At 41.1% G+C, this 26,926-nt stretch overlaps 1 protein-coding gene across 1 annotated transcript in view; it reads left to right on the top strand.

The window, feature by feature from the left end:
* Positions 1-26,888, top strand: part of LOC124106457 (putative vitellogenin receptor) — a 68,176-nt gene extending 41,288 nt beyond the window's left edge. Inside the window, exons 3-18 of the mRNA XM_058585480.1 lie at positions 199-312; positions 3,028-3,147; positions 3,544-3,786; positions 4,618-4,731; positions 6,315-6,434; positions 8,891-9,016; positions 9,578-9,781; positions 11,007-11,175; positions 11,493-11,661; positions 12,947-13,172; positions 13,890-14,018; positions 15,370-15,594; positions 21,208-21,519; positions 22,790-23,002; positions 25,593-25,784; positions 26,278-26,888. Coding sequence (XP_058441463.1) covers positions 199-312; positions 3,028-3,147; positions 3,544-3,786; positions 4,618-4,731; positions 6,315-6,434; positions 8,891-9,016; positions 9,578-9,781; positions 11,007-11,175; positions 11,493-11,661; positions 12,947-13,172; positions 13,890-14,018; positions 15,370-15,594; positions 21,208-21,519; positions 22,790-23,002; positions 25,593-25,784; positions 26,278-26,516 — 2,915 coding nt within the window. The 3' untranslated portion in view covers positions 26,517-26,888. The remainder of the gene's footprint in view (positions 1-198; positions 313-3,027; positions 3,148-3,543; positions 3,787-4,617; positions 4,732-6,314; positions 6,435-8,890; positions 9,017-9,577; positions 9,782-11,006; positions 11,176-11,492; positions 11,662-12,946; positions 13,173-13,889; positions 14,019-15,369; positions 15,595-21,207; positions 21,520-22,789; positions 23,003-25,592; positions 25,785-26,277) is intronic.
* Positions 26,889-26,926: the final 38 nt, after the last annotated feature.

Raw genomic sequence — 26,926 nt, 5'->3', positions numbered from 1 at the left:
AGCTGGTTCCCTGGAAGTTCACTGGTGAACCCACATGGGGCTTTGGGGTACTAAGTTCCCCTGGTGTTTTCCTGAAAATGAGGTGAAGGAAGACCTTCCCAAATGACCCCTTACTGCTTTTTATCATGACAAGGTGCTCCCTTGTACCCAAGGGAGCCAGAAACTCTCATGGCTCTTTTTCTTGATCATCTAATGCAGATGAAGCAGAGTGTAACAATACGCGGCAAGCTGCATGTGGTGGAAAGTGCATTCCTGTGGCCTGGCTCTGCAATGGTGAGCAAGAGTGCGCAGATGGAACTGACGAACAGTGTGGTAAGTGCTTCTCAAGACTCAATCGTGAACTTGACCCTGATTGCCAAGTGCAGGTTGTATATCCCTAATCTGAAAACCCCCAAATGCTCTAGAATCTAAAACTTCTTGAGCACAAACACAACACTGTAAGTGGAAAATTCTACACCTGACTTTGTATTGTGGCTCATAGTCAAAATGCAAAGGCACTAAAGATAACTGTATATAATAATCTTCAGATTATACGTATGAAGTGTATATGAAACATAAATGAATTTTGTGTTTAGATTTGGGTTCCACCTCCAAGATCTATTATTATGAATATTATTATGCATATCTATTATTATGTAAATATTCTTAAGATTTTTTAAAAAATCCCAAATCTGAAACACTTCTAGTTCCAAGCATTTCAGATAAAGGATACTCGATTTGTGCTAGATTGTCAAGTGTCCATTCTCGTGGTTTTCAGCATCTTAAAGGGTAGGCAGACATGGTGAATTCTTTGGATTGTTGTAGGCTTTCCCAGGGAGAGCCTGGGATGTGTCTTGAGATTGTCAGAATAAGGTTCGCACCTTCAACTTAGACTTAACCACATACAAAAGTTAGAGTAATCCTGTGGTTTATCTTTAGGAAACCCTTGAAGACCCTGGGACACATAATTTGTTTGGAATATAATCAGTTAGTTCAACTTTCTAAGTTTAGAGACTTTGTTCAATGAAAAAGCCACTTTGCAAATTGACCATCATAAAGAATACTACAAAACCAATAGTCACATCAGCCACTTTGCAAATATCATGCTGAAATGAAGCTCAAGTATTCTGTGTTCAAAGTGCTCAAAGCTCCAGAAGGGTCACCTGAACACCAGTATATGTGGGAAACTTCTTAGTAGGTGACTTATATACATCCTTGTATTGTGATTGTGGAAGGGAAAAAAGTCCTCAGGAAAAAATCAAAAACCCCAAGGTACTTGGTGAGTACCGCATCCCTTTTCTTTACCCTGCCTGCATATTCCTGGTCAGTTACTACAGCTAACTTAACATGAATATTTGATATTAGAATTGGGGAACTAGCTCAGTGGTAGAGTGAGTTTAGCATGTGCAAAGCTCTGAGTTGTGCAAAGCTCTGAGTTGTGCAAAGCTCTGTGTTCAATCCCTAACACCACATGCACAGTAACACAACAACAAAAATATCTCCCCCAAAACAGAATAGCTAGCAACCACATAATATTACAGATAGAAAGAAACTTTTTGGCTTACAGAAATGCTTTGTTCTATGCCCCACCATGCTTTTTAATTTTACCTTAACTCTCTAGGTTTACTTGCTGCCAGTAGGCATACTTAGATGGAAATATTTGAAGGAACCAACAGTTTCTAGATTTTCTTAGATCTTTAGCTGCGCTGGCCACTAGCCACCTATGGGGACTTAAATTTATTAAAATGTACAAAATTTAAATAAAACTCAATTGTATTATATTAGCCGCTTTCTTTTCAGTATTGGGGAGGGAACCCAGGGCCTTGCACATGCTAGGCAAGCGCTCTGTCACCAAGCCATACCCACAGCCCACTTGTGCATTTCAAGTGCCCAGTAGTCACATGTGACTAGTGACATGTGACAGAACAGACACAAAACGTTTCCATTGTCACAGAAAGATTTGCTGGGCAACTGTGTTCTAGCAGGATGGTGTGAAGGATAAACCTTATTAGTTTGCTGGGCAGTTGTCCCTTGGTAAGGGACAAGTATATCTTGGGAAAAAAGGACAAGCAAATTCAGGGTTGACTCCAGTGGCAAATTGGTAATTATTCCTTCTCTAATTTAATACATGATATGAAACCCAAATTTGTTTATTTTTCTCAGTAGCAATGCATTTTTGGGGGGTGGTGCAGTACAGGCTATATGCAAAAAGGGAGTGCTTCAGAGATAGAGGTGTGGAGCCACAGCACAGAAAGAGGAGGAGGCAAGGGAGCTCCTGGGCAGAGGGAACCAGAGGGGGTTGAGTCTCTGGGTCTGAGAACTCAGAAGGGCAGAAGAGGGTTGGGGGTTTTGTTTGGTTGGTTTTTGGGTGACCGGGGATTGAACCCAGGGGCACTTTACCTCTGAGCTACATACCCAGCCCTTTTATTTTTTGAAACAGGGTCTTACTAAGTCCTTGATAAGTTGCTGAGGCTGGCCTCGAACTTGGAATCCTCTTGCCACAGCTTTCCAAGTCCCCTGGGATTACAGGCATATGCCACCACATCCCTTGAGGGTTGGGGATCCTTATATCACTGTAGGGGTGTTCCTGGATGAATAGGGTCTTTGGTGTACATGGCAGAAAAAGAATTTCAGCACACACCAGACAGACAGCAGACGGGTTTATTTAGGAAAGCAGAGGCACATTTAGGGGAGAATGCAGGCTATCTCAGAGTAAAGCAATGAGCACACCTTCAATGGAGAATGCTGGCTCTCCCCAGAGGGAGAGACAACAGCCCTCTGGTCTGGGGTGTTAATATTTATAGAGGTATGGTAATGTGGGGCTGAATAAGAGGTGGAGTCAGGGTAGAATTATACAATTTCAGGCCAATTTTCCCTGTACTTCTATTTTGCTTATGTTATTTTTTTCTGGCAAGGACTCAAGCTAAGGAAGTGGGCTAAGGACTTAGGCTGGGCTGCTCACCATGAAACCCCAATTTAAAAACGGCCACTATCTTGACAAATTCATCTTCCTTTGCACCTCTTCTTGAACACCACCCCTGGTTGCAGAGGAAGCATGCCGTGGACATCCACAAGCCTGGCAGTGTGACGATGGGAGGTGCATTTCTGTCAGTTGGCTTTGTGATGGTGCTGGGGACTGCTTGGATGGCTCCGATGAGGTTGATTGTGGTGGGTAGAACACATTTTTAATGTTCTCTCATCTTCTCTGTTCATTAGCAGTATTTATCGATATAGTATTAAATGAAATAAAGAAGTCGTTAAACATCTGTATGCCATATGTGCTAAATATAGATATTGTCTCTGGTATTATAAGAGAGTTTTTAACCTGAGTCTCTCTATTTTTTTTCAAAATGAAAGTGATTATGAGCTTCATTGACATTTTGAAAACTTCTTTGGGGTGAAACTTCAGTTGTACAAAATTGTGACTGTGTCTCCAATGGTTGGCGTCTCTTTTAGTTCTCAGAGTTCTGTAGACCAAGTCCCATGAGCAACCCATAGGTACAGTGGAGAAGCAGATCCATAGAACACTGGTTCGGCCTCACCAAGCCAACTCCTGCCTTTCAGACGTGAAGGTGACAGCATGTCCAGACCATAAAGTCCAGTGTCCAGGAAAGTCTCGGTGCCTGGATGCTGGGGAACTCTGCGATCTCCATCAGGACTGTGCAGAAGGGTCCGACAGAGCACACTGCCCCCAGAGCCATTGTCTGGCTGGGCAGTGGCAGTGCCAGAACAAGGTGTGTGTGATGGACAGCTGGAGGTGCGATGGCATCGACCAGTGTGGCGACTCCTCAGATGAGCACGTCTGTGGTGAGCCTTGCTTCCCCACGTGTGTCTCAAGGACAGATGTACTATGTGGGTTGCTTTATGCAAATTGCATTTTAATCCCTACAACTGAGGCTGCATCCTATATCTAAAAACAGGATGCTTCTTCCTAGCAGTAACCAACATGTAGTTATCTGCGGAAATGTAAAACAGTGCTTGAATAGAAACTTTTGTGAGGGATGGATGCTCTGAGCATTGCCTGGAATCTTCCCACTATTCAGTTATGGCCCAACCCATGGAAAGCTGACAGATGACTCTCAGCCTTGTGCAGCCAATGTAGGAGGGAAAAATTCCTCCTTAAGGGTGGTAAATCCCCAAAGACAAGTACTACATTTCTCTTCTGGACCTCACATACACATTGTAGTTGTTCCTGACTTCTTGGTGAACCACAATCCCAGTTAATTTTTTTTCTAGCATTAAACCTATAATATCTATATATCTATTATACTCTAATATCTAATATATTCTAATATTTTTATGATAAAGTATAAATCAATCTCATAAATAGAATACTTCTTTTAGGTCAAGTGTTGACCAACTCTAACACTACTTCATTTGTAACTATTTAAAACTAGGATAATCAGTTTAATGCTAATTCCATCTACTGCCCAGGTGTCTTAACATCTTCATGATGAAATCTAAAGTTTTAATTCTATTTAAATAGAAAAAAAATTCTATTTGCAAAGATAAAACTTTCTTACCTAGAATTGTCTTAGGTTATAGAAATATTACCCCTTTACCCATGAAAGAATTGTCTGTTTCTACCATTCCCTGTGAGTCTCAATGAAAAAAAAATATGCTTCACTTCCTACACAGCTTCCTGTCCAGAAGGCCTGGTTGGATGTGATGAAGGGAGATGCATCCCAGAATCTCTGATGTGTGATGGGGAAGCAGACTGTGCAGATGGCACCGATGAACCCACCACATGTGGTAAGAAACCAGTTGCTTAGCTTAAGGTGGGAGGTGGGAAATAGGCTTAAACAGCGGACCTGCGATAGTTACCATGGAGGTCTACTCTTTGAGAGGCTGCTTGGACTAAATCTCACACGTATCAAGGATGGATCCTTTTATCAGTTATAGCCCCTGGCTTTGGTCTTTCAAGTGTGAGCATATATTATCTAAGCTATCAAACTTTGAGGGCTAATTCTCATTTTGTAGCTTTAGCTAAACACTTCTAACTGTATTGCTTTTGAAATTCTGGTAGAAAGCCAAGATTATGTCTTTGAATGTCTGTAGCTTTGTTATGAGAACAAGGCCCACACATTCAATTTAGGCTTAAATATCTATAGTGGTGTTCTCAAACCAGACTGATGCAGAGATTCTGCTACAAGGACCCCTCCCTGGAAGACCCCAGGGCACACAACTACTTGTATATAATCAACTAGTCCAGTTTTTTTTTATGCTTAGGGATTTTTTAAGACTCAAGTCAACTTTGCAAATTGAGTACAAAGAAAATGACAAACCTGTAGAAGACAAGTTAACCATTTGGCACATGTCTTGCTGATTGAGAACCAGATCATTTTGTTTAAGACAAAAACATAAAATTCTCTAAGGATTTAATGGAGACTGGACTCCTGTGGCTACTGAGAAGCAGCTTTGACTTGAGAACAAGTCCTGGTTCTCACCACAAGAATCACTGTGGTTCAGGTTCCCAGGGAAAGGAGAATGTGGGAGTCTCTCTCCAAGTCTTTTTGTCATCTGTCTCCTAGTTACTTCCCAAATATGGTCTTACATATATATGACAAAACCTCTTTAGTACTGTAAAATTCTGCCAAACAAATTTTGTACTAAAGGAAAATGGATTAGAGATGTTAAAGGCGGGGGAGAAGTTCAGTAGATTAGACAATGGGTAATGGAAGGAAAGGAGGGAGAATAGGAACAGGAAAGTGGAATGAATCTGACACGATTTTCCTATACACATATATGAAAACGTCACAGTGGGTCCCACCAAAATGTACATCTACAAGAATGGGGTCCTAACTCGAATGAGATCTAGTCCATGCTTGCATAATTGTATCAAAATGAGTTCTACTATCATGTATAACTAAAAAGAACCAATAAATTTTAAAAGATGCTAAAAGCATAAACAGTGGGACAAAGTATAGGCTTCTGGTTGTACATGGATGATAATTCAATAGGATTCATAAGCCAGTATATCACTTCCTGAGGTAGGGGTCTCACGGACTCATGCATTCCAAAAAATCATTGATAAGAGGTCTCTGGTTCCCTGAGCAAGAATAATAAATAACACCAGCACTTGAAATCATTCACACTGTTGGCCTGGAAAGAAATTCCTGCTCCCTGGCTCCTGGGATTCCTATCTTTTGCTCTTCCACACTCCTCTCTGAAGGGTCCATGTTCCTAGGCCAGAGGGCAGGGTCAGAGGGCAGGGTCAAAGGTCAGTCACAACTGGTCATCACTTGCTCAACCAGGCCTAGAAGGTATGTGCACAACACAGTTTATAAATATTGGTTCAGCATTCAACTGTTTGAACTACTTCCTGTCTCCACCAGGTAAAAACTGCTCTGTGATGAACGGTGGCTGTGAAGGCCAGTGCAGTGACACACACTGGGGTGTCCGGTGTTCCTGCAGGGCAGGATGGTGGTTGCAGCCCGACGGGCAGAGCTGTGCAGGTCAGAACTGGTTTGAATCAACTTTTTAAAACATTTTTTTAATGCAGTAAAATGCATTTAATGTAAATTTTGCCATTTTAACCATTCTTAAATGTACCATGTGATTTTCAAACATATGCTGTTGTATACGTGCACCATGTTGTGCAACCATTACCATCTCGGATTTCCTGAGCTGCTTATCATCCCCAGTAGAGACCATCCCCGTTAAACAACAACTCCCCTCCCCCTATTCCCTGGTAACTAACTTGTCCATTCTAGATACCTAATTTGTCCATTCTAGATACCTCTCATAGGGAGAATCATATAGTAATTGTGCTTTTGTGTTTGTCTTATCCCGTGGAGCATAATGACTTTAGGGTTCATCCATGTTATAACGTATGTCAATAGCATGCATCAGGATATCTGTCCTTTTTAAGGCTGAATACACATATACTACATATGGTGTCCGACTACTGGTAGATAATCACCAGTAGTTGTTTCTTCCTTTTGACTGTTGCAAAGAATACTGTATGAACGTTGCCGCAGTCTGGCTGGGCACAAAAATCACGAGCCACTCAAGCAGGAACAAACTTTAGTTTTTGAAACTGCCTCCAATGTCCGGTACGCGCCCGGGAAGATTTTTTTATCCACCCACGCGGCCACCTCTCGGAACCGCAGCGAGCACTCCTCCCCCGGAACTCCCTCCTACTGTACTTCCCCAACCAATGGAAACTCTCCAGGAGTCCTGTAGCCAGCCTAGGTGAACAGCAGGAATCCAATATCCATATGAATGCAAATCTTAACATAATCATATCATCTCAATGGCTAGCTGGCGTCACCTTTCGACCAAAAATGCCATGCATCATATACTTGGCTCTTAGCAGAACGTGATACGCAAATATCTGTGTGATAATTCCATTTGCTGGGTATATACCAGAAAGTGGACTATAACTGGATCATGTATACTTGTTTGATTTTTTGAGGAGTCCTCAAACTGTTTTTCCACAGTGGATGCACCACCAGTAGTGCACAGGGTTCCAGTTTCTCCACGTTCTTGCCAGTGCTTGTTAATGTCTCTTTTGTGGGAATTGCAGGGCATCTGATGCCAAACAAGAAAGTGTTAAACTTAATGTTCTTTCCCTGTGGAGCTTAGAGGATTTCTGTCACAGAATAAATATGCTTGTCATTTTACAGTCATGCCTAAGGTCCATAGCATGGGTTTCAAGACAGAATCTGAAATTCCAGCCCATTGTATGTTTACCCTTGCTTGTTCCTGCTGGTTGACCTTCTCCAAGTCACTGGAGAAGACTCATTTCTTCTCTTTGTAAATGGGATTATGGTGCCACAATAGCTAAAATAAATTTCATATACCTTCATTATTCAGTAATAATTTAAAAGATTATGACTATTACCCTATAGCACCTGTCTACAAAAATAAAGATAACGCTTTAGGATAAAATGTGATTGGAAGGGTAAAGGATCTATTGTTTTGGTGCTCTGGACTGAGGGATTAATCAGCCCTTCCACCCTAAACCTGGTCAATGATCCCTACTCAATAGTGCCCTCTCTCCATGACTGTACCTTCCTGTAGCTCTACCCACTTGGGAAGGCTACAAGAGAAAAGACTGGTTTATTAGTATTAAATAGTATTTTTTAGAGAGTATAAAGGCTTTTGTATTAGCAATTCATTCATGATTGTTATAACTCTATTAGATTTTCAATTTATTAATGTTAAAATTTAATCATTAAATTCAATTTACTAATTCAGGAGATAATTTAACAGATTAATTCATCATTAGAAATATGAAATCAGCATCTGGTCATGGCTCTTAGAAGTGTCTGGGTTTTGTGCCCCCATCCCCGAGCCCCTGGAGTACCCTTCTTGGGTTTCCAGCCCACTATAGGACTTGGATGGCCCTTGAGCCTGACTGTTGCTTATTCTTCTGGCATGATGGGAAAACATTATTCTACTTTAGGACCCGGTGGGTTTGGAGCAATAACGTTTTTGCATCAATTCTGCCAAGGAACCATTTTCCTTCTTGCTTACAAAATAAAGAAATGAATCTCTCCTGATTTTGTGATTTCAGCTCTAATGGGTCCCAGCCATTAGGCGTTGAGATACTATTGCACCATAACTAAATTTCGCCAGTTAGACCTGTGAGGCTTAAGCATTTCCCATGGTGCTAGCAGTGAACTCCAGGATGTAACACTTGTCATTCTCAAATGGTACCTCAGGAACATTGCTAGGATAACAGTATTCTGTAGTCAAACGTTTGTGGTCCCAATGTTGAAATTTCCTAAATTGTATTAATGTAGGTGGGAAATCATTGGTGGCCAGCGTGGACTATTCTAGGGCCTGGAACAATGATTTCCACCAAATGCCCAACCAGGTAGCATCTGGAAAGTGGCTCCAAAGGGCAAAAATACTGCAGAGCTTGTTCCTGGATTGCCTCTAACTTATGACCCTCTGTCATCAGATATAGATGAATGCTCTATGGTGTTCAGTCCTTGTGGCCAGCTATGTCACAATACACCAGGCTCTTACTCCTGTGACTGTATTCAAGGTTACCAACTGAACAATGGGACTGAATGTCGAGTTACAGGTGAGTTTCAATACCAGAAGCAAAGCCTAGCTCCTGTGCTATTCTTAGCAGTAATTGCAGGGGAAAGTGACATAGAGAATTCATTTTTAAGTCTAGTACTAGAGATGACTCCATTATTTCCAAAAAGGAGCTACCATTATACCATTCATTCCCCAACCTGAGTGTCAATTGTATTAACTAACTTGGTTACTCCACAGTCTACTATGGAGTATTCTACAGACCCAACACATAGTCTTGACTTGCCCTGTTCTTTAGAGATAAAACACTAAATTACATTTGACTACTATGTACCAGACTTGGACAGAACTTCTGCCAAATCTGGTACAAGGTGAGAGAAGAGGAACTGAATCTGAAATCCAATAAGGCAGTGAAGTTCTCAAGGTTAGTTTCAATGTATTAGAGTTCAGAGGAGGGAGGGAGCACCAAGGTGACCCACTAGATCTCTAAATACTTAGTCCAGAGTTTAGGAATAGGTAGATTTGGGGCATGAGAGATGGGATAAATCTTTAAAGGGAAATGTGTGAGGCAAAAAGCTTCATCTCTATTGTCTTTTGTTTTCAGATGATGGTATTAAAATTCTTATAGCAAGAGATCAAGAGCTTGGTTTCCTGGATCGAAGAACAGGCAACTATGAGACTCTGATTCCTATAAAATCAAGGCCCATTTCTATTGCATATGACCTTGAGAGAAGCACATATATCTGGGTAGATGAAGTCCTAAATGTGTTTGTCCTTGGGAAACCAAACTCTGTTCCCCTTTACCCAGGTATATATATACATTTTTAAATTTTTTTGTAGTTGTAGATGGACAGAATGCCTTTATTTTATTTGTTTATTTTTTTATATGGTGCTAAGGATTGAACCCAGTGCCTCACACAAAGGAGGCAAGCTCTCTGCCACTGAGCTACAGCTCCAGCCCCCAGGTATACTTTTTGGCATTAAGAGCCTTAACTTCTTAAAGCTACTTGTGTTAGTTAACTTTGCATTATTGTAACAAAATACCTGAGATAATTAGTTTAAAAAGAGGAAAGGTTTATTATGGTTTCCACTTTGGGAGATTTCAGTCTATGGTTAATTGGTCCCATTGCTTTTGGATCTGAGGTGACTCATCATATAGTGAGAGTATGTGGGTGGTGGGGGAAACTATTTACCTCATGGTACCAGGAAGTAAAGGGAGATGAGAAAAGACTAGCATCCCACTATCCCCTCAAGGTTATGCCCCAATGACTTAAACCTCCCACTAGTGCCCACCTCTTACCTGTTTCCATTGCCTTCCAACAGTGCCACAGGCTGGGGACCAAGCCTTTAACACATGGGCCTTTGAGGGACATCCCAGATCCAAACTGTAGCCCTACCCCCTAGTGTAAGAAGTATGTGTATCCATCTGTACCACCACCTGCGAGACACCTGTCATGAAGTCTGGTTTCAGATAAGGCTGCTATGGTTTAAGTCCATAGGAGCATCTTAGAATGTAACTTGCAACATGAATTGGAATGTAGCCTCAGGCCACAGTTAGTCTCAGGGCCCCATCACTAGGTATGTCACCTTGGGCAAGTTCTTAACTCCTTTGATTGCTTTCCATAAGATGAGGGTGCTACTACTTGCCTCACTGGGTAAGTTTGGGAATTAAATTAGACAATGCATGTGAAGAGGGCTTGGTGTAATGCTAGGGATATAGAAATGGTCTGGGGGCAATTCAGAGGTAGCATTTGTAACAACTTGCCTGACACTTGTGCAAGAACTTTTGCCTAAACTCAGGTCACTTACAGGCTCTCAGATTTCTTAGTTAAGCTTCTGCTCTGGTCCTCCTCCTTCCCTGCCACCCCTGCATGTTGGAAGCACCTTGGCTCATCCCTGGTCCTTGATCCTTGCCATCTATTTGCCTCACTGTATAATTCAAAATCAGAAAACGTAGTAACGTGTGTCCAAGTCTCTGCAAGGTAAGACGGGTGGAGAATGTGGGAACATAAAGCTGTCTCCTCTGTCCCCAGAGCTCACAGCGGTGAATAGCATCTCCTTGGACTGGTCCACAGGACAGTTGTATTGGGCTAGCAGCTTTGCAAGGGTCATCTGTGCTGGCTTAAGTGATGGCAGAGGCTATGTCAAAATTTTGGAAAAGGATCTTGTGCCAGAGCAGCTGGTTGTGTTTCCTGAAAAGAAGTAAGTAGTGTTTCTTTGGAAGTATATCCTAAATCACTGATGACTTAGGATATTTAAGTTAATAAGGGAACATGTCAGTCTTTTTCAACTTGGATTTCATTGGCTCCCCCTAATTCTTAATTTTGAATCCTAAATTGAAGTTTATGGAGCTAGTGTTTTCAAAGCCTAGTGAGTGTAGGAGCAGAAATCTCTAGCGATCATCAGCAATATAATGATGAGAGACCAGTACAAGAAAGCTATGCGAGCCAGGCTGTTCAGAGTTAAGTACACATGTGTGCAAGTGAAGGGGCCCTAACACCATGCACCCCTGTTCTTAGGTACTTGTATTGGGTGAATCGAGGTGGGACAGGCGTGAGGGCTGTTGAGTCTGCAGGCATGGATGGCTCTGACAGGAAGGTGCTCACTGTCCTAACCACAGAGGAGCCTTTAGGACTGACGTTGGACCATGTGACTGGCAGGCTCTACTGGATCAGTGAACACAAAAAGGTACCACACTTAGGTCCAGAGAGAAAGGTAAACTTTTGATGGGAACTTGGTTTGACTCCACAGGTAAGTACAAAATTCTCTTTAAGTTTGCATCTACTCTATGAAGTACCTTCTGGCCACAAAAACTGAGAAGAGCCAGATGCACAGCACCTTTGGGTGGAAGAGACTATATCAACCTGGCTTGGGGGAGAGAGGTGATTTTCTTCAACTCTATAGTCAAACACTATTGGAATTTTCTGGAAGCACTGGTCCTGTTCTGTGTTGTAGCCCGCACACAGGATCTTTTAGGATTGCTGACTACATCCTTGAAAGCATACAGTTCTGGGCTACTTGTGTTTCATACTTAGAAATGCCAAACTAAAAGACCAGTCAAATTTTAGGCCTATTATTTCCTACCTGTGATTTTGGTTAAATTAAAATTTTGGTGCCTCTTTTTGCTCCCATGGCTCCTGCCCACATCCTGCACAGGTGGTGGAAATGGGGTTCCCCTCAGTGGAATGGGCTGGCTGAGAAATAAAAGCTAGGGAAAAAACAGAATGGCTAAAAAAACCCACACAGAACACAGAAAGTAGTTTCAAAAGCAGGGGCAGGATGGGCAAGCCAATTAGACAGATCGAGGTTCTGGCAAAATGCAGCCTGCGCCTGCTTTATTTATATCGGGAGACATCAAAGGCCTTCCACGGAATGTTCTTCTCCAAAAAAAAAGGTTAAAGTTAGGCTGTTCAGCTCCTAATGGGTTACACCCATCCCGGAGTTACTATGAGAAACCTGCCTAGCAGAGTGGAGGGAAGGTCACGTGCATTGGGCCACCTAATGCCAGGCCTACCTCTCCCCGGGCTACCACGCCAAGAGAAGGCCCTCATGTATGTCACGGATGGCTTCCCACACATGGCCCTTGCTGAAAAGAGAGAGGATCCCTACTCAATAGGCAGCACACAGTGGAGTTGAAAGGGTTTGGTACAGTGTCAGTTTGGACAGTAAGCTGTGGCTTGGGGCAAAGTGGAACCCTCTCTCCAGCATCCCTGGGGAACTGGAAGTTCTCTGGAAACTGGGTTAAAAATTTCACTGGAGGCCGAAGTGTTTGTATCTGTGGCCCCAGTTTGTACAAGAAGCAATCCAATCTGCTGACTGGCATTAGTCTCCATGAATCCTTCAACGATCTCTTCTCTGTGAAGCTGATGTTACCTAGACATGTTTAATCAGTGTCCAAAAAACTGGTGACACTTAACTTTGTCAGCACTGGTAATGCTACCACGTTCTCATGAGATTCTAATGCTTCCTCCAGTCCATAGAGACAGTGAAAGTGGATGGAAGCGGGAGGTACACCTTTCCTGAGATCTTCCTGGAAGATGAAAACCCAGTAGGACTGGCTGTCTTTGAGAACTCTTTCTTCTGGGCAAATAAGACACAGCTGTTTCATACCTCACCCCACAGCCCAAAGGAGAGAGAGCTGTTACTGGATGCCTCTGTATCTGCTTTCTTGGTCCTCCACAAGTCCCAGCAGCCTAAGGGTAAGTAAATGGCTTGCTGTAGAAATGCTGAGGAATCGGAATGCATAAGAGTGAAACCACCCAATAGTGCTAGATGGTGGTTGTTGGAACTCAGTACTTGGAGGCAGGGAAATGTTCTGGGTGTCCTTCCAGACTTCCTTACATAGGACTTCTAAGGAAGGTGAACCAAACACCAGTATCTATTGGGGAAATCGGTCCAAGTATGTGTCTTGTGCCTGTCCAAAGCATTAGCTAGATTTTTTAAGCCATGAAATGTAGAAAAAAGGATAATAAGTTGTTCACAGAGGGCTGGGATGGCGTACTCACAGATCTTTGAATAAAACAGAAAATTGAACAAATCCTGGTATCCTCATAATAGGAAAAGTCAACTTAGAGAACGCTTCTTAAATGGATCTGAGAAGCTAACCAAAGTAGAGCCTAGGCCACTCAGGGAGTCTGGAAGTAAGCAAGGCAGACAGTCATGTTGCCTTGACTCCAAGGAGGAGATGCTGCTGGTGGAAGCCTAAGGTCCCAGCCTAAGATAGATAAGTGACTGTCACTATCTGAAAGACCATCAAGAGATCAGAGGAGTTTAAAGGTCAGCACATCCAATTAGAAGGTAACTAGTATATTGAATTCCTCTTAAGACAAAAGTGGCTTAACTGTTCTTCCTTATTAAGTTTTGATCTAGTGTGGATAAGGACATCTGAAACCATCTCACGGGTTCCTGTTTTATAGCAGGCAGACACCCAGCTTGTGCTCCAGGCTCCTGCAGCCACTTATGCCTTCTGTCTCCTGTCCACCCCAAGGGCTATAAGTGTGTTTGTCCTGAAGGAATGTTTCTTTCACCTTCTGGCACATGTAGTGGTAAGTACATTGGGTAAAATGGGCTCAGCTTAAGGAGGCATCCTCCATGGTAGCCTGGAAATAAGGTAGCTTCCATTTCTCAATCAGTTGCTTTTGTCCTTGACAACCTTCTTTGATGACTACTTTTTTATCAAAACAACTTGATTCATTTTTTCCTTTCGATTGTGCTAAAAAATATACAGAATAGAGAACTTAGCATTTTAGTCATTTCTAAGTGGCATGAAGTACAACCATCACCACCGTCCACCTCCAGAACTATTTCATCTTCCCGAACTGAAAACCCTTAACCCACTAGATGTCCCCATTCTCCTCTCCCTAACAGTTCCTTTCAACTACCATTCTGTATTCTGACTGTATGAATTTGCCTATTTTAGGTATCACATTAAGTGAAATTACAGTATATTTATCTTTCGGGTCTGCCATCTTTCACTAGTTACTATAAGTGTTTCATTCACAGTGTAGCAAGTGTACATTCTTTCTAAAAGTTGGATGATATTCCAGTGTGTGTACGTACCATATTTCATTTATTTTTCCATCTGTTGTTGGACAATTAGATTTGATAAACTTTAAATCAAGCTTTACATGAAAACTTGCAAAAGAGGTGATCTAAGAAATCCTTGATAATCTTATGACCATTCTATATTCTGACTCATGTTTATAAGTAGTCTCTACCGCATTATTGTTTTACTTAAATATCGTCAACATGAGTTCTCCAGGTTGCTGTTTCCTCTTCAAAATATTAAAGGCGACATAAAATCCATTGAACTTCTCTATCCAACTTACTCTGTATTTTCCTTAGAATATTGAGGTTTTAAGGATAAATTACATAAATGTAATTATGTTCTGAGTTTTATTTTATTTATTTATTCTAACTAAGTTTTAAAAATGCTGTTACAGGGACAGCTCTGAAAGACATCATGTGTAATAAGCTGTAGTGGCAAACTCATTAGCCTGAATTTCATTTGAAGCCATATATATATATATATATATATATATATATATATATATATATATATATACTTATATACTGTTATACTCAACTACCTGAGTAACACAGTGTTTAAAATCCTTTAGTAGTGAGAGATCATTAAATGAAGCAGAGCAGTACTCCTGCTCTCATTCTCACAATTTTTCCAAGTTTTCCCACAGAAGACCCAGTGTCTTGGGCACACTGAGCAACACTGGCATTTGCCCAAATGACCTTCTTCTCTAGAAGTTACGGTACACATGTTGGATGTGTGCTTCAGAAGCAGACATCGGTACCTCAGCTTGAGTTAGGGGCACTGCTCCAGAAGAGACCCTGGGCTCATCTGACAAATGGTCAAATAGCAAATCTCGTTTTCTTTCATAGAGTTAAAACTTGTGTTTTCTTCTGGCAAACGTCTGTACTTGTTGAAAGTTGGCTCTATGGGATCTGCCATAGAGAGAACTCTAGTTGAAGAACATTCTGGGAACATCTATTTATTGGATATTGACTGGAAAAGGAACCTCATCTATTGGACGAATGCTCAGGGACATCTGGTCTACTCAACTGGGTATTCTGGACAAAAGCTAGAGATCTGGACACGGCGTACTGGTAAGTAGGGGAGGGCATCTTGTTTTCCTCTCTGCTTTTATTTTTGCTTCTCAAATAACTAGGACCAAAAAAAAAATCTTTTCAAGTACTGATTTAAATAAATCTTCATGCCAGTGGAAAATCCCCACTTCTTGAAAGTTTTATCACCTCTCAATAGCACCAGAAGGTGAAGACCAACTCTTTACTTATTGAAGTGTTAACTATATCTGATTTATTCTTGCTCTTAGGAGCTATGTGCAGATTGTCAGAAAGCTACTATGACTCAGGGAATCCTAGAGCTGTAGTAATAAGGTTTTTAAATTTTTACATTTCTGGCCTTAAATCAGGGGAGGATAGAAATGGACCTTTCATTCTTCAATTTTTGCATTGCAAATTTTTCTTACATGAATTTAGAAGTAATTTGCAATGCAGATCTAAGAGTGAACTAGCAAGATATTTTCTTAATATGGTATATATATTTTCTTCCCCCTCCCACACTCCTAAATGCCACACCCCATCCCCAAGTTCCGTGTACTCAGATTAACTGTAAACATCTACTTTATAAGGGAGAACTGCGACTTGAGTTCTGTGATTAGAACTAGATTTCTGAATATCTGTCCCTTGGGTCTCTGCCAAGTGCTAAGGACAGGCTTTAGTGCAAAAGGTGCTGTATTGAAATACATATCTTAGAGTCATCCTCGGGGTAGTATATCTTACCAGAGAGCCCTGTTGGGTGACCACAAATACTGGCAGCAGCTCCCCAGTGATGTTCAGGGTTTACAAGAGAGTAACAATTTCGTTTGAGGTGTTTCTCACGTCAAGTGCTGAGTCCTTGTGTCTGTAATAGTCTTTTGTTACTGTAAACAACACCTGAGATAATCAACTTACAAAGAAAAAAAAATTAAATAAAGAAAAGAGGAAAGATTTCTTTTGGATCATGGATTTAGAGATCCCATTCAGGCAGATCTGTTGCTTTTAGGCCTCTGGTGGGGATGAGGGATGGCAATGGTGGGGAGTGCATGGTGGAGAAAAACTGTTCTCCTTGTGACCAAGCAACAAAAGAGAGCAAAATAAAGAGGCTGGGGATCCATGATTCACATCCAGGCACACCGTGACTGACCTAAAGTCCTCTCACTAGGCCCCACCTCTTAAAGGTTCCACCAACTCTCAATAGCACCGCAAACTCAAGACCAAGTCTTTGGGTGACATTCAAGATCCAAACTATATTAATAAGACCCTGTTTCAAAATTTAAAAATAAAAAATGGATGGGGGCCTGGGGATGTGGCTCAGTGGCTGAAGCTCCCTTGGTACCAAAAAAAAAAAAAAAAAAAAAAAAAAAAAAAAAAAGCTCGAAGATTCTGTTTTAGAAATACAGTACCTGTCTATAGGAGCCAGGGAATATAGCTTAGTGACAGATCACTTGCCTACCTTCACAGTGTGCTGGGTCCAATTCCCAGCAACACGCACAACACACACACACACACACACACTCTCTCTCTCTCTCTCACACACACACACACATACATGAAGTAGTGTAGCATGGCTCAAAAGAAATTCCTGATAATTGGGCTCTCAACAGAATCTACAGAGGGCCAAGGTTGAGTCTATAATTCCAGAAGAGAAGTCAATATTCTCTGGATATAACAGAACCCAACAAAGGGAAGACAGCATCTGCATCTAGGATGGCCAGTCTGTTCTTACTAATTTATCAACCTTAAGTCATTTCTCCTTTTGCAGGCAGACTAACTTCGTGGTTATGGGGAAAACTCAGATGTGTAAGTTCCTCCCTATGACAATGTGAGGAATAGTCAGGAAATGCTCCCCCACTAAGGCCCAGTACTAGGAATGACCTGCAGCCCATCGGCCCTTTGCATTCTGGCTTCCCTCTTCTGCCCCGTAGCCCACCCTCATGCCTCGCCTGTTGGTCTTTTTCTCTGGTGGTTAACATTGGAGTTCTTCCTGTGATACCCAGGGGTGTGCTGAAAATGATAACCACCAGCTCTTCAAGGACAAGTGAACATATATACTTACATATTTACAATAAAACTTACTGATATAAAGGATATCAACCTACAAATGTTAAAAAACACACAATTTCTTTATTGTAAACTTTTTCCGTGGTTATTATGACTGATTTTCACAGAATGCTTTTTTTATGGTAAAGTCTTGGATCAAAAGCAATTCTGTTAGTTACAATTTAACTAAGTTTTAATAATCTTTGAATAAATGCTTGCTACTATCTGATTAGTCAATGATGTTTTTGAAGGAGTGTAGTTTCAACTTAGAGTTTGATACTTTTGTTTCCTTAGTGAAGTGATAAAGACTTGGAATTAGTTCATCAGTGACATAAATAACTTCTTTGCTGAATTGAATAATAAATTTCAAATACTAGAAAAATGTTTCCTTAATTTTGGGGGGTATTTAAAGTATAATGGCTATAGATATGACACATGCAAGATGAATCTTATAATCACTTACATTTTATTACTTTCTTAGATTTAGACTAGGATCTGGCAAACGTTTTGTGTAAGAAGGCCAGATTGTACATATTTTAGGTTTAATGGGCTCTCTCTTGTTATAGCACTGAAGTAGTCATAGACACAGTGTGAATGATCAGCAAAATTCCACTAAAACTGTATCTACAAAACCAACCAAGGAGGCCGACTTGGCCCAAGGGCACTTGTTTTTATTTTTTTTTAATTTTTTAATTTTGTTTTGTAGACCAGGGAATGGAAAACAGTCAAGCCCTGGTTTGTAGTATTTACAATTTTTACCATGTAAATACTCCCACGATGGCAGATTTCAAGCTACAATGTGACACATTATTAAATGTGGAGTTGGGAAGAGATGTGTGAGCAAACCTTTATTTAGTATCTCCACCATATGGGTACAATTGACATAAGCATACAAGAGAATAGATACAAGTTGAGTGGCCCCAATCCAAAGATCTAAAATCCAGAATGTGATAAAATTTGAAAGTTTTTGAGTTCTCACAAAGTGGAATAAGTGGAAACTTTCATGGCTGGTCTGTCTGTTGACAAATTTTTTTAAATTTATTCTTTTTAAATATACATGACAGTGGAAGGTATTTTGACATATTATACATACGTGGAGTATAATTTATTCTAATTAGGATCTCATTCTTGTGGTTGTGCATGATGTGGAGTTTTACTGGTTGTGTATTCATATATGAACATAGGAAAGTTATTTCTGATTCATCATGTTTTTCCTGTTCCCATCCTTTCTTGTTTACCTTCATTCCCCTTTGTCTAATCCAATGATCTTTTATTCTTCCCTTCCCACCCCTTAATGTGTGTTAACATCCACCTACTAGAACATTTGGCCTTTGGTTTTTGGGGAGTGGCTTATTTCACTTAGCATGACAGTCTTCAGTTCCTTTCCATTCACTGGCAAGTGCCATAATTTCATTCTTCTTTCTGGCTGAGTAATGTTCCATGGTGTATATGTACACATTTTCTTTATCCATTCACCTATTGAAGGGCACCTAGGTTGGTTCCATAGCTTAGCCATCGTGAATTGAACTGCTATAAACATTGATGTGACTGTCACTGTATTATGCTGATTTTAAGTCCTTTGGGTTAAACTGAGGAGTGGGATAGCTGGGTCAAAATGATGGTTCCATTCCACATTTTCTAAGGAACCTCCATACTACTTTCCAGTATGGTTGCACCAATTTGCACATTTTCTAAGGAACCTCCATACTACTTTCCAGTATGGTTGCACCAATTTGCACATTTTCTAAGGAACCTCCATACTACTTTCCAGTATGGTTGCACCAATTTGCAGCCCCACCGGCAGTGTATGAGTGCACCTTATCCCCCACATCCTCACCAACATTTATTGTTACTTGTATTCTTGATACCTGCCATTATGATTGGAGTGAGATGAAATCTCAGTGTAGTTTTAATTTGCATTTTTGTTGGCCAATCATATTTCTTCTTCTGTGAAGTGGCTGTTCATTTCCTTTGCCTGTTTATTGATAGAGTTATTTGTTTGTTTGGTGTTCTTTTTTGAGTTCTTTATATATCCTAGAGATTAATGCTCTGAGGTGCAGGTGGCAAATATTTTCTCCTGTTCTGTAGGCTCTCTCTTCATATTCTTGTTTGCTTTGCTATGAAGAAGTTTTTAGTTTGATATCATCCCATTTATTGATTCTTGATTTTACTATGCCTGACATTTGTGGTGAGTTGTTGTCAAAGTTCAGATGCACCAAAAATATTGTATAAGAATTACCTTTTAGGCTACATGTGTAAGGCGTACATGAAACATCAATGAATTGTGTGTTTGGAGACTAGGGTCCCATCCCCAAAGTACCTCATCATTGTAAGAAAATATTCCAAAATCCAAAACATTTGGTCCTAAGCATTTTGGATAAAATTTGCATACTCAGCTTGTAATAGTGAACTGTAGGAGAACAGTTAGAAAGTAATGAGTAGTTGTTGCTTTCAATAAATCAGTATAATTCATTTAATTGTTAATATTGAATAATCAGCTTAAATGATTTTTTAAAATTTAATAATTGGCTATTGTAAGCTTGTGCAAATCAGCTTTGTTACCTCCTGTAAAATGACAGACACTACTCTAACCTTTCGATTTGATTTGTTTTAACCCTAATTATCATAACACCTACCAAAAACACCCTATTACACATTTAAGGAAACCAAGGCATAGAAGTTAACTGACATCATGTGATAGAACAGTATGTTTTTGGTTTTGGTACTAGGGATTGAACCCATTACCATTGAGCTTAGTAGTCCTTTTATTTATTTATTTATTTATTTATTTATGTTTTTATTTTAAGATAGGGCCTCACTAACTTGTCGAGGCTGGCTTTAAATTTGGGAATCCTCCTGTCTCAGCCTCCTGAATCATTGGGATTACAGGTGCACACCACCAAAATGGAACAGGGTTTTGAATGAGCCTATCTGACTTGCTAGCCTGATATTGCTCTCACACTGTGTGCTAAATGGCATCCCAGTATTGCTGACATACCTAGCTGAGACCCAGTTGGATAACACTATGGTGGGTGTGGGTAGGAGTAGTGAGAGTGCTTTGCAGGCTACTGCCCAACTCAGCTATTCACGTCTAAAAACAGACAGTTTGTGGCTTTTGTAGACTTGGTCCCTAGCATAACTGCGCCTTCTAGTTGTAAATTTCCTCATTGTCCATGCACTCCGTCAGTGACCTTCCATACCACTGTAGGAATCACTGTGTCACAATCTCTGCTTTCCCCTAGCAGTTTCAGTTCTGTTGACTTGACATGCAGTGGACTGATTTTCATATTAACCTCTGAGGAGGAAAGAATGTGAATCTCAAGTTGCAGACCTGCATTTAAATGTAGGCTTTGCCACTTGGACATCAAACCTACAAGAATATAATGAGTGCCTCCTTTGCCAGGTGGCTACAGGGATCTACAGAGCTCATGTGACAAGGTGCTGGAACCAGAGCATGTGTGATAAGGCTCATCATGGAAATGAGAGCTGTCAGTTTGTGAGGGACTCTCACATCCTTGCCCCAACTCTTGTCTCCTTTCTTTCCTTGACCCAGAGTTTGAGTCAGCACATTGAATAGGTTGAAAGCCCTGTATAATAGAGTTCCTTTTCCTCCTTCAGTCTGCTCAGCAAATGTAGACATATCAACAGGGCACCTGTTCTGGCTGCCTTGCGACAGAGGTGCTATCCAGAAGACCAGCATTCCTGGAGCCGACACACATACCCTCTACAGCACCAGCAGCATCATACTGCAGCTGCTTCTCGACTGGCCCAGGAGGGTGCTCTATTGGGTGGAAAGCGGGAAACACTTGCAGAGTCTAACCCTGGATGGCAAAATCAGACAGGAGGTCTGGAGAGGCACCTGGACAGCAGACACCCAGATGGCCTTAGACCTGGGCTCCGCTAGCATTCTCTGGACTACCAAAGGGTCAGGTAAGCCCTTGTACTGCCAATGCACGTGAGGAAGCACCAGGGGACAGTGAGCTCTAGACAGTCCTATCTTTAGTATAATGCTTCTAGTCATTCTTTCACATTTGTTTTCAATTTTTTTAATTAATTTTTTTTGTCTGTGCTGGGGAAATTCTTTTTTGTTTTTAATTGACACACAATAATTGTACATATTTATGAAGTGCAGTGTGACGTTCTGACACATGTATGCAATGTGCAGTGATCAAATCAGGGTGCATCTGTCACCTGGAACATTTATCGTTTCTTTGTGGGGAGAACACTTGAAGTCCTCTCTCCTAGCCATCCCAGTTATTTCAAGAACTAGGTAGACACAGAATTTGTCTGTGTCTACCTAGTTCTTGAAACTGGGAATAGAAGTTTGACAGTTAAAGCATGGATAGTCACCTCAAATTTGCCTCTGATCTAAAAGTGTAGTTTGGGGGAGGGGGATAGTAGAGGATAGGAAAGACAGCAGAATACAACAGACACTAGTATGGCAGTATGTAAAAAAGTGGATGTGTAACCGATGTGATTCTGCAATCTGTATACGGGGTAAAAATGGGAGTTCATAACCCACTTGAATCAAATGTATGAAATATGATATGTCAAGAGCTTTGTAATGTTTTGAACAAGTAATAATAAAAAATAAATAAATAAATAAATAAAATAAATAATCCCCCCCCACAATAATAAATAAATAAAATAAATAAAAGTGTAGTTTGGGGATTTAGAAGATGGAAAACCTCAGAAATGACATACTTAATAACTTTTAAAATATACTTTGAATAGCTGTTTGTCGTGTCCAGGATTCACTTCTACTTCATTAAGTAGAAGTAATGAAACCAAAGTCCCATTGCCAATGAGGGCCAAGGGTTGCAGCTGTAACTTGGAAACAAGTACAGGTTATATCTGTGTAGCTGAGTTTGCTCATTTTCTTCCCCCGGAGTCTGTCCGTGAGGTCAGCTACATGCTGATGGCCAGGAGTTTTTAGTATACATGGAAGCAGCAAAGTCACATCTGACGTTCCCTCATGGCAGGACAAAGCCCCTCGCTTTCCAGGAGCTTAAAGCACCTCATTAGTCTATCTTTACATATAAAATTAAAATCTAGAAAACGTGATACGAAGAGTATGTGATTCTTTATATTTGGGGTTTTTGAACCTCAATCTGACAGCACATGTGCACCTCACCCAAGCATTCTGTGGTGACAGATCACTTGTTCAGCATCCGCTTCTAAGACCTTGGCTCTTCCTTAGGGTTGCAAAGTCTGAGTCTCCTAAAAAATAGAACGTACTCTTTGAACAAGTCCTGGAGTGATGGGCTCATCGCGGCCCATGAGCCCTACCTGGTGACGGTGGACCAGGCAGCTCTTGTGCTGTGGAACAGGAAGACGCTGGAGCCCTTCTCAGTGCTGAAGGAATCATACGTAAAGAAAATGATCATCTTGGCAGAGAACCAGGAGGTGCCGGGTGAGTCCTTCTTTGGTCTGGTTATTCTTTGACTCCGCTTCACTGGACCCTTCCCATTGTTGTGCTTTTCTAGGATCCGATCCTGGGTGCTTGTACATGTGCACGGGCAGTTGTCTCCAGCCACAGTTCAGCAGGCTGTCTCCCTAAGGTCTCTGTGTGTTGGAAACACAAGAATCCAACCCATTTCTTCAAGTTCCTTAATGACATAAGTCTCTTAGCAATATTCAAAGAAGGGTGCAGGCCATCACCCCTTTTGGAAGTCATCTTGCACATCAGCATATTCAAGCCTTTTTGGTACTTAAAAAAAAAAAAAAACATTTAATTTGCTCTAAACCAGTTTCCCAAACTTATTTATCAAAGAAACCATTCTTTCCCTCCATGGAACTGAACCAGGCACCCTTAATCACTGAGTCACATCCCCAGCCCTTTTTTTTATTTTTATTTTTTTTATTTTGACACAGTATCTCACTAAGTTGCTTAGGACCTTGCTAGGTTGCTGAGGCTGGCTTTAAACTGGCAATCCTCCTGCCTCAGCTTCCAGAGCTGCTGGGATTACAGGGGTGTGCCACCATGCCTGGCTAAGTAGTATCTCAAAGGGGACCCTCTGTGACACTCCTTTAAGGTTGTGGATGCAAGTTGAGTTTCCCTTGTCTGAAATATTTGAGACACGTTTCAGATTTTGATTTTTTTTTTGAGTTTTGTAATGTTTGCATATAACTAATATTTTGGGGAAGGTACCCAAGTCTAAACACAAAATCCAGTTAACTTTATATACATCTTATGCACATAGCCTGAAGATAATTTTTTAAATTATGTTTAGTGCTCCTGCATTATGACTATGACCTGTCCCATGAGGACAGGTAGAGAATTTTCTACTTGTGACATCGTGTTGGCACTTACAGGGTTGTAGATTTTGAAACATTTTGGATTTCAGATTTTTTGGATTTGGCATGCTCAACTGGTACCAGGAAAAACCGTGCTCTTGCTTTTATTGAAGTTGTGTCAGGGTTATTTGAATGAATCTGCTTAAGGTTGCTTTCCTTTCTTTTTCTTTTGAAAAATGTTGTTGGCACAGAGCCCCCGCCCCTTCCCGCCACACACACAAAAAAATCTGATCTTGAATCACAAGGCAGGAAAAGAGGAAATTCATATCACAGGCGTCATTGTCATTGTTAGCAGATGTAGCTGGATGTCTTGAAGTGGAAACACAAAGGACAAATGCATTCCTTCTGTATACCCGATCTCATTCTGTCCTCCCATTCCCCTCCTCTGTCCAAACTGCCTTACTTTTTCTTTTTTTAAAGATGTTGATGGACCTTTATTTTATTCATTTATTTATTTGCGGTGCTCAGAATTGAACCCAGTACCTCACACATGCTAGGCAAGCGCTCTACCATCAAGCCACAACCCCAGCCACCGAACTGCCTTACTTTTTGACTCACTGGTTGGTTACGCCTGATTTTAAGAGTTAGAAGCATTAGGCATAGGGACAGATTTCTTAGGTGGTGAAGTGTGCCAGTAAAGTTGATTTTCTGTAACAAATCCAATCTTTATTATTCAAACAAATCTGTTCAGTTGCTACAATGGTTGCTGAAGAGCACTAATGATAACTTTTAGGATTGTAATTAATGCTTTTCAGCAAATGAGGACCCATTATATGCTGGCCCTTGTTCAAGACCACAGGATGCTATAGCAGGAAAGCAGAAGGACAGTTATGCCTCACTTAATGATAGGGATATCTTCTGAGAATGTGTAATGTTAGTGATGTCGTCATTATATTAACATCATATAACGTACCTACACAAGCCCACAAGCCCAGATGGAATAGACCATATACACCTACTGTACATATTTTTATGTGCTAGACTTTGTTTTTTTTTAACCCAAGGCACTTAACCAATGAGCCCACATCCACAGCCCTTTTTTATTTAGAGACAGGGTATCACTAAGTTGCTTAGGGCCTCACTAATTGCTGAGGCTGGGCTTTGAACTTGCCATCCTCCTGCCTCAGCCTCCAGGGCCACTGGGGTTTCAGGCATGGACCACAGTGCCCAGCTGGGCTAGACTTTTATATGACTGGCAGCATGGTAGAATTTTTTTTTAAACACCAGTATCGTTACAAACACATGAGTAATTCGTTGTGCTTGACATGAGAACAGCCTCAACTTTATATGATGTTAGTGACATCACTGAGTGCTAGGAACTTTTCAGCTTTATTTTAATCTTATGAGATTATTGTCATAAGTGAGACTGTTGTTGACTGAAATGTCAATCATACTACACATAACTGTACTTTTTATTCCTCAGACTGGAATAGAGTAGCAGATAGTGAAAAAAATTAAGGTTAAAGTTTTTAGACTGGCAAGAAGAAAACAATTTGCCCAAATTCAAAGCCAGTAGATAATGATCTAACGTACCACTCTTAATCTAAGGATGTAAATTCGAGGCAGTTTCACTTTTTATTCTTATGAAGTAGAAAAATGTTGGTACTCAGCCATGACATGTCTTTCTGGAAGAGGGGGACAATAGGAGCATGCCCCAATTGCTGAACCATACCAGCCTGACTTGCTGAAGCAGTGGTTTGCTCTAGATCCTGAGATTGAAGGAGCCACAATGGTCCCTCCTACTCTTCCTCCTCCACCACCTCTACTATGCACCCGGTCCTCTGTTCCCTGTCGGGATGGGAAGGAATGTATTTCTCGGGAGTCCCTCTGTGACGGCCAGCGTGACTGTCAGGATGGCTCCGATGAAGAGAACTGCTCCCAGCTCTGCCACAAACCAGGTCTGTCACCCTCTCCTGTCCTCAGTGTTTTGTGCCAGGTACTCTGAGTTGGCTTTGAGCGTGCCATGAATTGTCAGAGTGTTGACTTGACCAGAGTCATGCTGACTTTCCCTAGGCAGATTTGCATAGATGAAAGCCACAGCCTGTCAGGATTCTGATTCTGTGAGTGCCCATTTTACCACATTTAAGCCACGTGCTAGACTATTACTTCCTTGCTGCTTCAAATTTTCTAAGTGTTCCAATCTGACCTAAATGGCCCACTTTTAACAGAGGTGGTCTTACAAGTCATCAGAGTAACCAAACACGAGGCTTTAAATGACCTAGCTTAGCTCGCTGGTTTAGTTGACCTGAGCACGTTATGAATCAATTAGATATTAGAACTCAGATTAAACAAGATGAAGTCTGTTTGCACCTCAGATTCCAGAATGAGAGTGAATTCATCTCAGTTTGGACCTTCTGTCTGACTGTGCTACTCTGGCATTTTCCATTTAAGGAGTCTTCCAGTGTCTGGATGGAAGAAGGTGCATAGAGGAGAAATACCACTGCGATGGGGCTCAGCACTGCTTGGATGGGTCTGATGAGCTCAGCTGCTGGAAGCCTGTCGAAGAGTGTTCTCTGCGCTGTGACAACAAGACTCGCTGCATCCCTAAGAGCTGGCTATGTGATGGAAACCCAGACTGTTCTGACAAGAGAGATGAACAAGGATGTGGTAGGTTTCAACGGGCTTCCTGAAAGTATTTTAAACAGTATTAGAGTTGCTGCTGCTTTTTCATAGTAGGTAGGTTCTAAATGAGCAGATATGGAACCATCCTCATTCCTGGAAGTAATGCCAGGTTGGGTACCTATAGAGCCTCTGGTCACAATGTTTTTATCAACTGACTGATACTTAGCCTCTTTGCATATGTATTTCTGTTGAAAGGTGTCATGATATCTGTTGTTGATTCATCAGCATTGAGCTCACAACACTGCCATTCAGCCCTTAACACAGCTTACCTAATACAGGTATTTCTCCTTAAAGCAAGTCACAGCTATCTTGTGCTCAGGAACATTAGACAGCATTTCAGCCCTGTGCTAGGAGGCCATTCAATAGAAAAATCACCAAAATGAGACTAAATAGACTGCAAAAAGTACACTTATAGTTT

This window comes from Marmota monax, unplaced genomic scaffold (genome assembly GCF_021218885.2).
Source record: "Marmota monax isolate L192 unplaced genomic scaffold, Marmota_monax_Labrador192_F-V1.1 WCK01_AAM20220418_F8-fsc00528, whole genome shotgun sequence".
Lineage (NCBI taxonomy): Eukaryota > Metazoa > Chordata > Mammalia > Rodentia > Sciuridae > Marmota > Marmota monax.
The sequence above is the reverse complement of the archived record's forward strand: the minus strand, read 5'-3'. Positions and strand labels throughout refer to the sequence as shown.